The 12,179-nt window shown below is 42.1% G+C and overlaps 2 protein-coding genes across 2 annotated transcripts; one reads left to right on the plus strand and one right to left on the minus strand.

Annotated features, from left to right (window-relative positions):
- Positions 1–8,692: 8,692 nt before the first annotated feature.
- LOC6499910 lies at positions 8,693–9,146 on the minus strand. Its single transcript, XM_001953616.3, has 2 exons — positions 9,075–9,146; positions 8,693–9,008 (listed from the first exon to the last, which is right to left on the minus strand). Exons 1-2 carry the CDS (start codon positions 9,082–9,084, stop codon positions 8,734–8,736), a joined length of 285 nt encoding a protein of 94 aa, XP_001953652.1. The 5' UTR covers positions 9,085–9,146; the 3' UTR covers positions 8,693–8,733.
- A 1,224-nt stretch (positions 9,147–10,370) lies between these two features.
- On the plus strand, positions 10,371–10,872 carry LOC6500652. Its single transcript, XM_001953617.4, has 2 exons — positions 10,371–10,467; positions 10,566–10,872. Exons 1-2 carry the CDS (start codon positions 10,458–10,460, stop codon positions 10,838–10,840), a joined length of 285 nt encoding a protein of 94 aa, XP_001953653.1. The 5' UTR covers positions 10,371–10,457; the 3' UTR covers positions 10,841–10,872.
- Positions 10,873–12,179: the final 1,307 nt, after the last annotated feature.

Here is a 12,179-nt window from a genome sequence, read left to right on the forward strand (position 1 = left end):
TTGAGCCCAGAAACTTGGAATATAAGCCACCAAAGTGACAGGAGGCAGGCGGCAGGAGGGTCAGGCTTCTTCTCAAAGGTAAATCAAGGTGTGCCTCGTTTGCCTGCGTGCCGGAGGCGTGGGAGTGGCAATGGGTGGGTGTGCCTGCTGCGGATGATTGTGTGGCGGCTTAAATATAACAACACTATGTGCTGGGGGGCCAAATTATATAGCACAACCATTCGCCGCTTGGCTGAGTCGGGCCAACGTACTGGGGCCCGTGGCCCACCCACAAGGGCCGAAAGTGGTTGGAAACAAGGTTACCTGGTACGTACGCACCACGTTAGCCCAACCAGCAGCGGGCCGAGAAAAATGTCTACAAGGCACGCAAGCCTGCGGACTCCAAGAAAAGAACGAAAACCACCTCGTCGGGCGCCCACACAATAGACCAAACAAAAAAGCCTCGTTTTTAGCACAGGCAGGGCTTTCAAGCCAAAAACAGAAAAAAAAATTCCCAGTAATGATGGCACTATATGTAAAAATACAGTACAACTTCAGGAACTTGAACTACTGAAATAGGTGTTGCACCATTATAGCCTCTATATTTGTATTCCGCAGTTTGTACTGTAAAGATAAGGCTCTATTCTCAGTCGATTTGCGCCGAAGTCGGGCCTAATTCAATTTTAATTTACAGCTAATTGTTTGACCCGAGAGATGCTCCATCGTTTGTCATTTTGCGAAATGGAGCCAGCTAAGCGATTAATTAATTCTTAGTCGGCCACGGCAAACAATTGAAATTCGACACCGAAAGGTGACTAAAAGTCTGCGCGGGAGTCCTCCGCCTCCACCCACTCTGAAAAGATGCTCCCCAGAGCCTTCGGGCAATAAAAAAATAACGAGGATAAAATAAACTTCAAAGCTGCAAACAAACAGGGCAGAAAAAAATAATAAGCCAGACTGCAGCATATTTAATTGTGTACCTTAATGTTTACTTTCAATTAAGGATTCGGTCATGCCGTTACAAGTGAACTCATTCCGGGGCATGATGGGTACGCCTTTTGGCAATTAGATGACGGGTTAGTCTGGCATCTGCTTGGATGTAAGCGAGCCGTAAAAAAGACACCACCAACCGCCACCACTGCAACCACCAGAACCAGCACTTCCACTTCCACAACCACCTACGCCATCACCAAAGAAAAAACAGAGAAACAAAAACAACACTTGTAAAATATCACGCTGCGCCTTTGGGTCTGGGTCTGGCCAAGGTGAACTGTGTAACCCACCCACTCCCATGAGCACAACCACCCACACCCGCCCACTGGCTCGTTACATTCTATCGATTTTTATACCGTTAGCATGCCTGCAAATTCGGAACGTGTGTGTATTTTTGAATATCTTTCCCGAATTGGCCAACGGCAAGGATGCACTGAGAAATGTGATCAAAGAAAGGTAGGTGGTAGATACATATTCTAATTTGATGATTATTATTCCATTAAAATAGATTTTATGTTTAAGCAAAGTCTATATGAGGAATACCTTTTTCAATAAAGACTTCAAACAGTATCCTCTAAGTGCAGAGCGGTTTATTTTTAACCAGAACTAACACTAAATGGTTTATATCCTGCTGCTGCTCCACCCACACACGCGCACTTATTGGACTGGCCTAATTGGATTGCTCCGATCGCAGGATATATCTAGGAAGCCTGTCAGGACCGGCTAACAATCCAATCTACGGCCAAGTCCTGCCAGGCAACTAAAAAACCCCTTTTCGCCTTCCTGTCCCCTGTCCATTCCTGTCAAAGTTGGTTTAAATTATATTTCCCTTAAAATATTTCCACTGCCAGCTTGATGGCTTCATAGTGCCGCTGATCCTTTTTGTGTGATATTGACAGCCAGATAGACAGCAGGATACCTGCCAGCCAGTCAGCCAGCCATCCAGCAATTTAGCTGTGGTTGCTTCTCAACTGCCAGTTCCATTGCCACTACCAGTGTGTCTGGATTTGGCCTCGTGCTGGGGCACAGAAGCCTCCCCAGGGCGCAACATTTGACGGCAGTCACATCCACGGAATCTCCAGTCACATCCACGGGGGGATGCCCGCTGCGACAAAGTTCATTTCCGTGATGATGCGACACAGCGAGTAGCTGCCCAAGGTAAACAACATGTGATAGGTGCTCAAAATTGCTTATAAACTTTCACTGTCCCTGGGGAAAGGTGCAACAGACTTTTCAGAGTGCAACACATCTGACTTTAACAAAGTGGGAAGGGTAAAAATAAAACTGACGGACATAGTTGGATATTTGAGATAAGACGAAAGAGAACCACTTCTACTTCGGGCTTACCTTAAATATTTAATACATAACTTCTGATTAATGAATACATACACTTCCATTCTATAAAATGTAATAAATTAAGCTCATAGAACGGCAACATTCGTAATATTTTAGTTCAAGAGAAGCCATTAATAATAATTCTTTTGATTAACTACCATCCATGAAATCATAGAGTTAAACATAAGGCCCTTTTTATACATATATATGTTTCAGATACGTTATTCCTTCATTTTAATAAAATCCCATGCTACATGCACGTATACTTTGATTTCCCATAATTTTTCCATAACGATATCCAAGCGAACTGGCACCTTCATTTGCCATTCATAAAGCATAAAGCCCCGATACGAGATGACCTGGGAAAGTATATATATATCCGCAAACATATACCCTCAATCCGTTCCATTTGCATTGATTGCAACAGCCCATGGCAACACTAATTGTGAGTACTTAAAGTTGCAATTGATTGCGCCCTTTGTATCGCAGTTGGCAAGTTAGCTGTCAGTGCGTGTGACAGGACCAAGGACCAAGGACCCACCCACGCAGCACCGGGCCGGGTAATATGAGCCGATGCCTCGTTAGCGTTGATGTTTTGAGGAAAGAGTTGAGGCTGAAGTCTGTAATTTTCCGGGCCAAACTCAATTTAATCAGCAAACGTGCTCGGATATCCCCTTCCATAATTCAGTTTTAAATTACCAGTTAATTAAACAAGGTTATAGTAATTGTCCGACTTTAAGAAACTCCGTGAGTTTGCAGTTTTGATAAATTTGAGAGTCTCTTTTGAAGGAGACCCACAAGAAAATTTCATAAAATATCTAAACAAAATTTGTTCTCAATTTTAGATGCAGATTAATGAAAAATTGAAATACAAATCGTTTAAGAGAGATATAGAGATATAAACTTCGATGTGGCTCATACTTGGGCTCCATACATTTTGGGCTTCATACATTTTGGGCTCCATACAGACCAGGGAAAATTTCCAGGGAAAATTTGCTGAAAAATCTAAAAAATATTTTGTTTCCAGATTTAGATGCAGAATGGGGAATCGAAATACAAATCGTTTAAGGTATTCCGCTCAAGAATCGGATGATTATTAGCAGAGATATAGACTTCGCTGTGGCCCATATTGGGGCTCCCTACATTTTCATTACTTTGAAGGGGACCCCCTGGAAAATTTGATGAAAAATCTAAAAAATATTTTGTTTTCAGATTTAGATGCAGAATAATGGGGAGTCGAAATACAAATCGTTTAAGGTCAAGAATCGGATGATTATTGGCAGAGATATAACTTCGCTGTAACCCATATTGGGGCTTCCTACATTTTCGTAATTTTGAAGGGAAAATTTGATGAAAATTCGAAAAAATATTTTGTTTTCAGGTTTTGATGCAAAATAATGGGGAGTCGAAATACAAATCGTTTAAGGTATTCCGCTCAAGAATCGGATAATTATTGGCAGAGATATAGCCTTTGATGTGGCGCACATTAGAGCACCCTAGATTTTCGTAATTTTGTAGCCAAAATAATCAAAATAATCATAAAGGGTATATAAGCTTCGGTTGCATCCTTTCATCATTCTATCCTTCTTTTAGCGGTTTTGTTTTAACAAGTACAATGGTAACACGGTATGTTTATCTATTGGCTAACGCAACATTGACTAAATAATATTCTAAAGAACTTAATTTTACTTAACAAATATTTCAATAAAAGCTAAAAAACAAAATCGAGCTTATGCCAAATGTCAATAATGGCAAAACAAATTCCAATGATTGGCAGAATGGCAGAGAATTCGCAAAATGTGGTTGGCAATCAAAACTAATGGAATCTGCGCAAACTGAATAATATCAATAAAATTAAAATTAAGACAACGCTTTGCGCAGCTTTGGGAGCCTGACATCCTTGATTCCCGCAAAAAGGACGAGAAGGAGGAACAGACGCAAAGAGGAACAACAAAAGTATGTGTATTCGAGTGTGTGTGAGTGTCACGAGTGGTGGAATTTCAAAGGAGCAGCTCCGTCAAAATGGCTGCCGAAAGTGTTGAATCGAAAAACTGAAAGAACTAACAATGGCCGACATCAAAGGGCGGCTGTAGGGGGCGTGAGTGAGAGAGTGTGAGTGAGAGAGGAAGGAAATGGCTTAGGGGATTACCAAAAATAAAAGTGAGGCTAAACTTAAGCACCCAACCGATCAATAAAGGTTCAAAAATATACACACGCTCGTGTGGCTTTGGAGGGCGAGGCTGCAAAACTAATTAATAGCCCAGAAAAAATCGCAATGTCAACGGGACAAATGTCGAGTGTGCGTGTCGCTGTTGTTGTTGTTGTTGCTGTCAAAACGGGAATGCAACTTTTGACATTTCGATGACCTTAACTAACTTACAAAATGCGCAACAACAATAACACAAACACTTGCAGTTAATTTCTACTCCCCCCTCCTCTTTGTATGTATCCCGCCAGCCCCACATTTCTCTCTCTCTCTCGCTCTCTTTTATTTTCTTTTTGGCCTGTAACCTAAATTCATATTACTGTGTTGCGTTCCAATTCCTAACGGTTCCTGGTCCGTTTCGTATTGCCATTTCATTCCGCCAATTCTTTGTATTTTGGCCCCATTCCCGATTGAAATTGACTTTGCTTTGCGTTTACTGTTATTTCATTCAAACATGGCCGCGTGGGTGTGGCCTTGTGACCAATACCAATGCAGGCCACCCACACACATTATAGGATTCTAGGTAGGCGGAGCCGAGCGCTTTCCTTTGCTTCCTAGCCAGAAATGAACAGTTGGGGCTTTCCACTGGAAACGGATGTGCTTCCAGTGCTCACCGAGACACATGGGGCTTCCAGCTGTTCGTCAGCTGTTCAGCTCCGCTGGAATTCCAAGGGGAGCTGCCGTGGTGAAAGCTTCCTCCTGGAGGGGTTAACCCAAAAGTCACCCCCTTTTGGCAAATCTTGGACTTGGACTTGCATTTTTCGGCCCATCTCATCCTTCCGAGTCAATAAAACTGCAGCAATTTGCCCAGGATGTGGGTTTACTTTCTGGTCGAGGATATAAGGTCCTGCACTTCAAGAATTTAGTTGTTTAAAGTTAGTAACTAAAGTATTAGTACTTCATTATAGTACATACATTATAGCAAACTATAGAATAATAGATAAACAATAATTTTAATAAATTTACATACATATCTGATTTGTAATTACCACATACTAATGTGACAAAATTAATTAAATAAAAGGACAAAGCGACAATGGCCTGACCCCTTTTCAATTAAAACTCTCAAAGATGAATAAAACATGAGCTGGCTGTAAAAAGTTACACTTAACCAGAGTTATTAACCAAGTTACTCTAGGCTTTCAATTAAAACTAAAACATTTAAATTACCGTAAGTTCCATCATTAAAAGTTTCCCAGTCCAAGACCAGGAACAGGACTATTTTCGGAGTGTAGCCAGATGGAAATGGAAAGGCAAACAATGTTCTAATTATTTTTTAGGCAAACAAAGGGCTTTGTGATGCTCTCCTCCTGAAATATTGAACGTGTTCGTTGTTCGTCTGATGAGGCAACTGTATGGGTTGTTGAATAAGCCCTAATTCAATTAAGAACCTGCAGATGACACACCTCAATCACTCAGATCCGCCTACAATCATTGGTAACGAGCAGAGACATTTTACTGTCTCTGGTACTTCGGAGAACAAAGTTTTAATGCATATAAATTGTGTTTAAGGACGGCGAGCAGGCTCCCTGAAAAATTAATGGCCATATCAGAGGATGGCGCTCCAGTCAGTTTCCACAACACCTGGTGAGAAGCAGCTTCAATTTCAGCTCCGGCTTATTATGCCCGATTTAGGTTTGGGTATATATACTATATATGTGTATCAGCTTACCAATGACGTCAGGAATGGACTTGAACCGAAAATCCCGCTTTGAGTGCGAACTTTGACCTATGCATGCCAAAAACCCAACTCTCCGGCCACTCACACGCAATTTTTTAGATCGCTTGAAGGCGGTTCTGGCAACCGCCATGTCGCTTTGAATTTATTTGTCAGCTTGATGAAAGGTCATGTCAAATGTAGCTTCTTTGGCTAAGCCTCAGTATCTGTATCTGCAACTGTGTCTGTTTCTGTATCTGTATCTGTATCTGTACGTCCGTCCCCCCAACAGCCTGCGGTAAATTCATCATTTTTGCGACATGTCAATTTGTCACTCACCTGACCCGACAGCCCGTGTAGTATTAGATATATGGCCAGAGCCATATACTCGTACATTTATGTATCCACACAGGGAGTACATACATATGTTCTCTTATCATTCAAATCACTGGAGCCATCAATCAAAGTGGCGGTCGGTGTCTGGCCAGGATTGAGATAGAGTGTGATAGATAATTACTTTGGAGAATGGAAAATGGCTGGATAAACAAAATATTCGACAGCTGCAATTAGTTAAGGTCAAAAAGTTAATTCTAAATGGCCATTAAAACGTTGCCACAAACTGGGTTGCATGTCTGTCTTTCCAATAGTTTGTGAATAAATCTTTCAAGGTGGTAACTAAATTTTGGCGAAATATTACAGACATGGTTGATTAACAAAACAAAATTTTAATAAAGCATAACCTCTGAAATAATACCATAAAATCAAGCGAACCCTTAATGGCCCAAACGTGATCAAAATATTCTCGAAAAGTGCTGTCATCAAATCGTTTTGGCATCTTTTTGCATTTATTTACTCTCCGGAATTGGTTCAATGCCAGAGTTTGGCTGATAAGTGCTCGTCTTATTTGCACAACTGTGCATTAATGCATGGAACTACTCGCAGATCCACATTATGGGAATAATTATTATAATTGCCGGCCAAGTGCGACACAACTCCGGCAGCATCTGGCTGCCGCATGTTAACCCAGAAATGAGGCATCAACATCTGATAAACCCACGCCGCATTGTGTCCTATTGTATTGTCTTGTATTGGCAAATGAAGTAAGTAATGCAAGTGCTTTGTTTTCATACATATCTAGCTGGCATGGCATGGCATGGGCTATAGCCTAACCCATTACCATTACCATTACTGCTACCATTACCATTGTCATTGCCATTAGTCTCTGTGTTGAGGAGGTCTCTGGTGGGTCTTATCTGCATGCAGATAATAGAGCTTCTTCGCCTTGTCAAGGCCGCCGTGACTTTCTTCACCTGAATGAGTGTGGATGGAGTACTCATCCGAACGAACCCATACCGAAATTCATTATGTGATGCCATCATCGATGGGCCACTTCAGGTGCCGCGGGGCATCCGCAACAAGAGCCCACGACCACTTCAGGCTGCCGCAATGATTTCTAACTAAATTTATTGAAGTACTTTTCACTTTTAATGCGAGCGCTTGTGTTTCTCCCCGGCTTCGCCACGCTTTGATATTTATGACTTTTACCTTCGACGAAAAATAACCAAGAAAAAAAGGTAAATATATGTGCGATCCCAATTTAAAATATCTACACACATATTTTGTTAAGCCCACTAAATTGGAGCACTGGAGTGCGCGTCTGAGTTGGATAATTTTTTTTGTCATATTTTGGTTGGAGTTTTTTTTTTTCGCCCGTTGAATGATTGTTGATCACAGAGACCCAGAGCGCCCCAACAATACCAGTTGATTGATTGTAGTAGCAGCAGAAGCTGAGGCAGCTGCGGCAACTGAGGCAACTGGGGCAGAGGCAGCGGCATCGGCATCGGCATCGGCAGCGGTAACGGCTTTGATTGCCAATCGAAGGTGTTAGATAACATTACAAGCGCAACAGACACGCACTGCCTAATTATCGTTTATCAGACGTATCTCATATTCCGGACCACAACTGCGTAGCCGCTTCTTTGGCCCCTCTCCCTTTGTCCATCGCTGATGAATGAAATATACGAGATGGGACCCGGGGGCCCCTGGGAACCGTTACCAGATGTGTGTGTCTGCCTCGGTTAATTAAAAGTTCTGCTTCATCGAGCTTCGAGCCCGGGGCTCGAGTTCAGCCGCAGGTTGGGGGCTCAAGTTCAGGTCCAAGGCAGACACACACACCTCTAAACAAACCTCCCTAATTACAGTCGAAATTTTGGTCGATAATACACCACAAAACTCAGCTAGGTGGAAGAGCAGACACATCTTGGTTTAAGGCTTGAGCAAATACCTGGAAACCAGAGTCTGATAGCGGAAATACATTTGTTGAAAATGAATAGATATTCAGAGTTCAGGGAAATGTCAAGAAAGGCAAGAACTCCTGGAGCAATTCGAGTGTATTAGTTGCCAAAGTTGGGACATATAATTAATTTATTTGCACCACCACTAACTGACCAACCCCACCCGTTTGGGCCTGAAATCCAATCGAATCCAATCAAAAAGTTGCCAGCAAAAAGAAACAGAATGGCTTAGACTTTATGCTGCTCACGAGTCGTGGGTTTTTTGCTGTTTATTTGGTGTATGGTTCGATCCACTTCCACTCCTCCCAGACGACGCATCCCTGCTGGGGCTCCATGAAGGCATAGTTGTCCGGGCACTGGATGTAGTCGGCCTTCTCCTGACCCTCGGGGCAGACCCAGTAGTGGGTGGGATCGGAGATGTCGCGGAACTTGCGGGCGTGATCCTCGACGATGGCGCAGTTGGGCTCGGCGTAGATGTCCTGGCCGTTGTAGGCGCTGGCCAGAGCCAGGATCAGGCCCAGAACCAGGCAGCAGAGGAGAGTGCCTAAAGGGGCAAAAAATTAAATGATTTTCATTGTTTTTTGGTTTTTGGGTAAAGATGCTAGCTCACCCTTGTACATGATGGGAATGTTGCAATCAAAAACCGCCAATTGGCATTTTTATAGTGCCAATTTTTCCTTATCGCTCTCTCCATGCGACACTTGTTGCTACGCCATGTTGCACACGAAAAATCACTTAGTTGAAATGAAATTCGATTTAATTTTAGAGCCGGACGAGCTGTTGGGGCAATCATAACGAGTCACCGCATTTCACCCGGCTGCATTAATTGGATTTGGCCCAGAGACCGAGCGTGTCGGCTTAATCGATAATTAGCCGCTGCACTGCGTCTGGGCCGCATCTTGGCCAACTTGGAAATAATCAGACAGCTTAACACTTGCCTCGTCATCTTGTCCCTTGGCCAAAATCGTCACCCGCTGGGAGTTGCGTCCCCCTTCGGTGATTGGCATCTGCCCCATCCAAGTCCCTCCATGTCCCAGTCATTCCATCAACGCGGAAACTGTAATTACACTTTAAAGTATTTTGTAAGCGATTTTCAGGGCTGTTGCTTTGCTGCTAAACGGTTTTTGTATTTTTTTAGTTTTTACTTATTATTTCTCCCTCTCTTTTGAAGACTCTGCACATTTCGTGATGCTATTTATGTTGGTCAAGTGACCGGACTGGGGCTTGAATCCCCCGGAGGCACTGCCACAGCCAGCCAGCCAGCCGGCCAGCTAGCCAACAAAGAAACAAACAGTTAACATAAATGCAAAATACTTTGCAAAATGACAAAACAAAATCTGAATACTGAAATAATAAAACACAACAAAGGCTAAAAGCGATCGTCTGCAATTAATTAATGAATGAGCCGATAGACTTTAATGTTGCAAACTTTAAACGGATTTAGATTTCGGCATTTGTTTTATGAATTATGGAAATATCCGATTATGGATTCGCCATGTCAATCAAAGATTAAAGGGATTAGTAAAGTGTGAGTTTATTGCCTTAACACCTCATGAGTTGAGATCATGAGTCAAGATTATGTTAACCAAAGTGGAATTGGCAAAATCAATAGGCCCCTCCGATGGTCCATTGATGGGCTTGTCTTTTATTGTCAATTAATTGATTGTTCAGATACATCAAAATTGCAGCGTGTTCTTATCAGGATGCACTAATATTTTATGTTGTTTTCATTTCCAAACTCAGGAACCAAACTTTTTTTGGCAGACCTCCCTATCTATCTCGATGTTACTTCTCTCCCCTGATAATAATCAACGGATGTGCGCGTGTGTCAAAATGTCAATACTTTTATTATTATTCTTTTTTCACGAAAGTCTTTACATTTTGTTTTTTTGGGGGGTGACTACTCCCTTGCGAAAGTATAAAAGTGTCATTTGAGAAACTGAAGGCGCTCAGTTTGTTCCTTCTAGCGAGAAACTTTCTTACCGAGAAGAAAATGAAGTCTGGTAGGTAGGTGGGTGGGGGCTTGCTTTGTTTCCAAACTTATTTTCCCATCGATTACTTATTGTTCATTTTGGGGTTTTCTTTTTTTTTTGTCCACTAGTGGTTGCTGTTTGTGCCATTTTTGTGGCTGCCTTCTTGGTGGCAGCTGTGAGCGGCGATGCCGGTCGTTCGGCCTGTAAGGATGAGTCGGAGGTGGGCCAGACCTTTACCCATCACTTTGACGCTGCCAAGTACTGGCTCTGCGAGACCCTGGGCACCCCCGCCAAGGAGGTCGACTGCCCCTCCGGCCTGGCCTACATGCACCTCCTGAAGGAGTGCATCCCCTGGGCCAGCTACGTCTGGAAGAAGCCGGAGATGCCGCCAACTGTTTACTAAAAATAAACGATCCACCCTGACTATCAATACAATTGCTACAAAATTTTTGTTTCGTTTCTTTTAAGGTGATAATTGGGGCCTTAAACTAATGTGTTTTTTTAGTCTATAAATCGCTAATATGAGAGAGCTTTATTGCTTCTTCTACAGCATCTCTATTACCTTAAATTTTTTTTCTTATTTCAGTCATTTGTAGGTTTTCTTTTCTAAATTTTTTTACATTTATTTTTTTTGCACTATTTCCTTAACAAACATTTTTGGTTTTGTCCAACATTTTTTGGATAAAATTGCGAAAAGTTTCCGCAACTTAAGATGCTTATATTTTCTGTTGGTTTAGGAGTTGATAACCCATTTAATTTTCTTATTACTATATTTTTGGATCTTTATAGTAAAAGTTATACACAAAATGGCTGTTCTATGCCGTATACTTAATATCACTCATACGCAGTGTTGGTTCTCGAGGGAGCCTTTGATGTTACTCATACGCAGTGTAGGTTCTTGTGGCCCCTAGTATTTAGTTGAATATGTAGTACATTTACTTCAGTTTTAGCTTAAAAAACTAAAGCAACTGAAACATGTCTATCTATATTACTCGAGTAAGATATTGCTATCATAATATTACTCATACGACTAGAATTTTATGTTTTCCCGGAGAACCTTTTGTGTTGAAGCAAGTTACTAATGTAAATATAAACGTTATTGTTATTTCGATAATGTATGCCGTTAAGACCCATTTGGAATACAAAGCAAAATATGTTGCCACTGAACTTGGATCCAGATCGATGTAGATTTATGAGGGCAAAAACAAAAAGCAAACCCATTAAAAGCTGTGCAAACTCTTTGGCTTTGTTGAGGTCTCGGCTTTGCTTTTGTTTTTTGTGTTTTGCTATTTTTTCGTTTGCTTTTCTATTATTTTGTGTGTGGCAGATGCGCAGCTTTGCCAGCGACGTCGCGCATGCGTCGCAGGCACTTGTTGGCACTGGTGGCTCGGAGCTGCGGTTACTGGCGGCGGAGAGTGAGTGCATTGGGTGAGGAGTTACATAAAAAAAACGAAAACTCCGGCAGCGTCTTCTGCTCATTGTGTTTTTGGCTTTGGAGCTTTTGATTTTCGTCTGTCCGCAGTGTTATTGTTATTTTTTGTGTGTGTTTTTATTTTGTAGATTTTTGTTGGTTTTTTGTGGCTTTGCTTGGTTATGATTTTGTATAAAAGTGCATGCTGCGCATCAGGCAAGTGTAGTTCGCATTTGTCCATCGGCAAAGCATCGTCTGTTAGAGCGCCACCCCCGACACATCTCAGAAGCAACTGGTGCCCACAAGAAACGGTTAGTGTTTGGATAAAGGA

The sequence above is a fragment of the Drosophila ananassae genome, chromosome 2L (assembly GCF_017639315.1).
Source record: "Drosophila ananassae strain 14024-0371.13 chromosome 2L, ASM1763931v2, whole genome shotgun sequence".
Taxonomy (NCBI): Eukaryota; Metazoa; Arthropoda; class Insecta; order Diptera; family Drosophilidae; genus Drosophila; species Drosophila ananassae.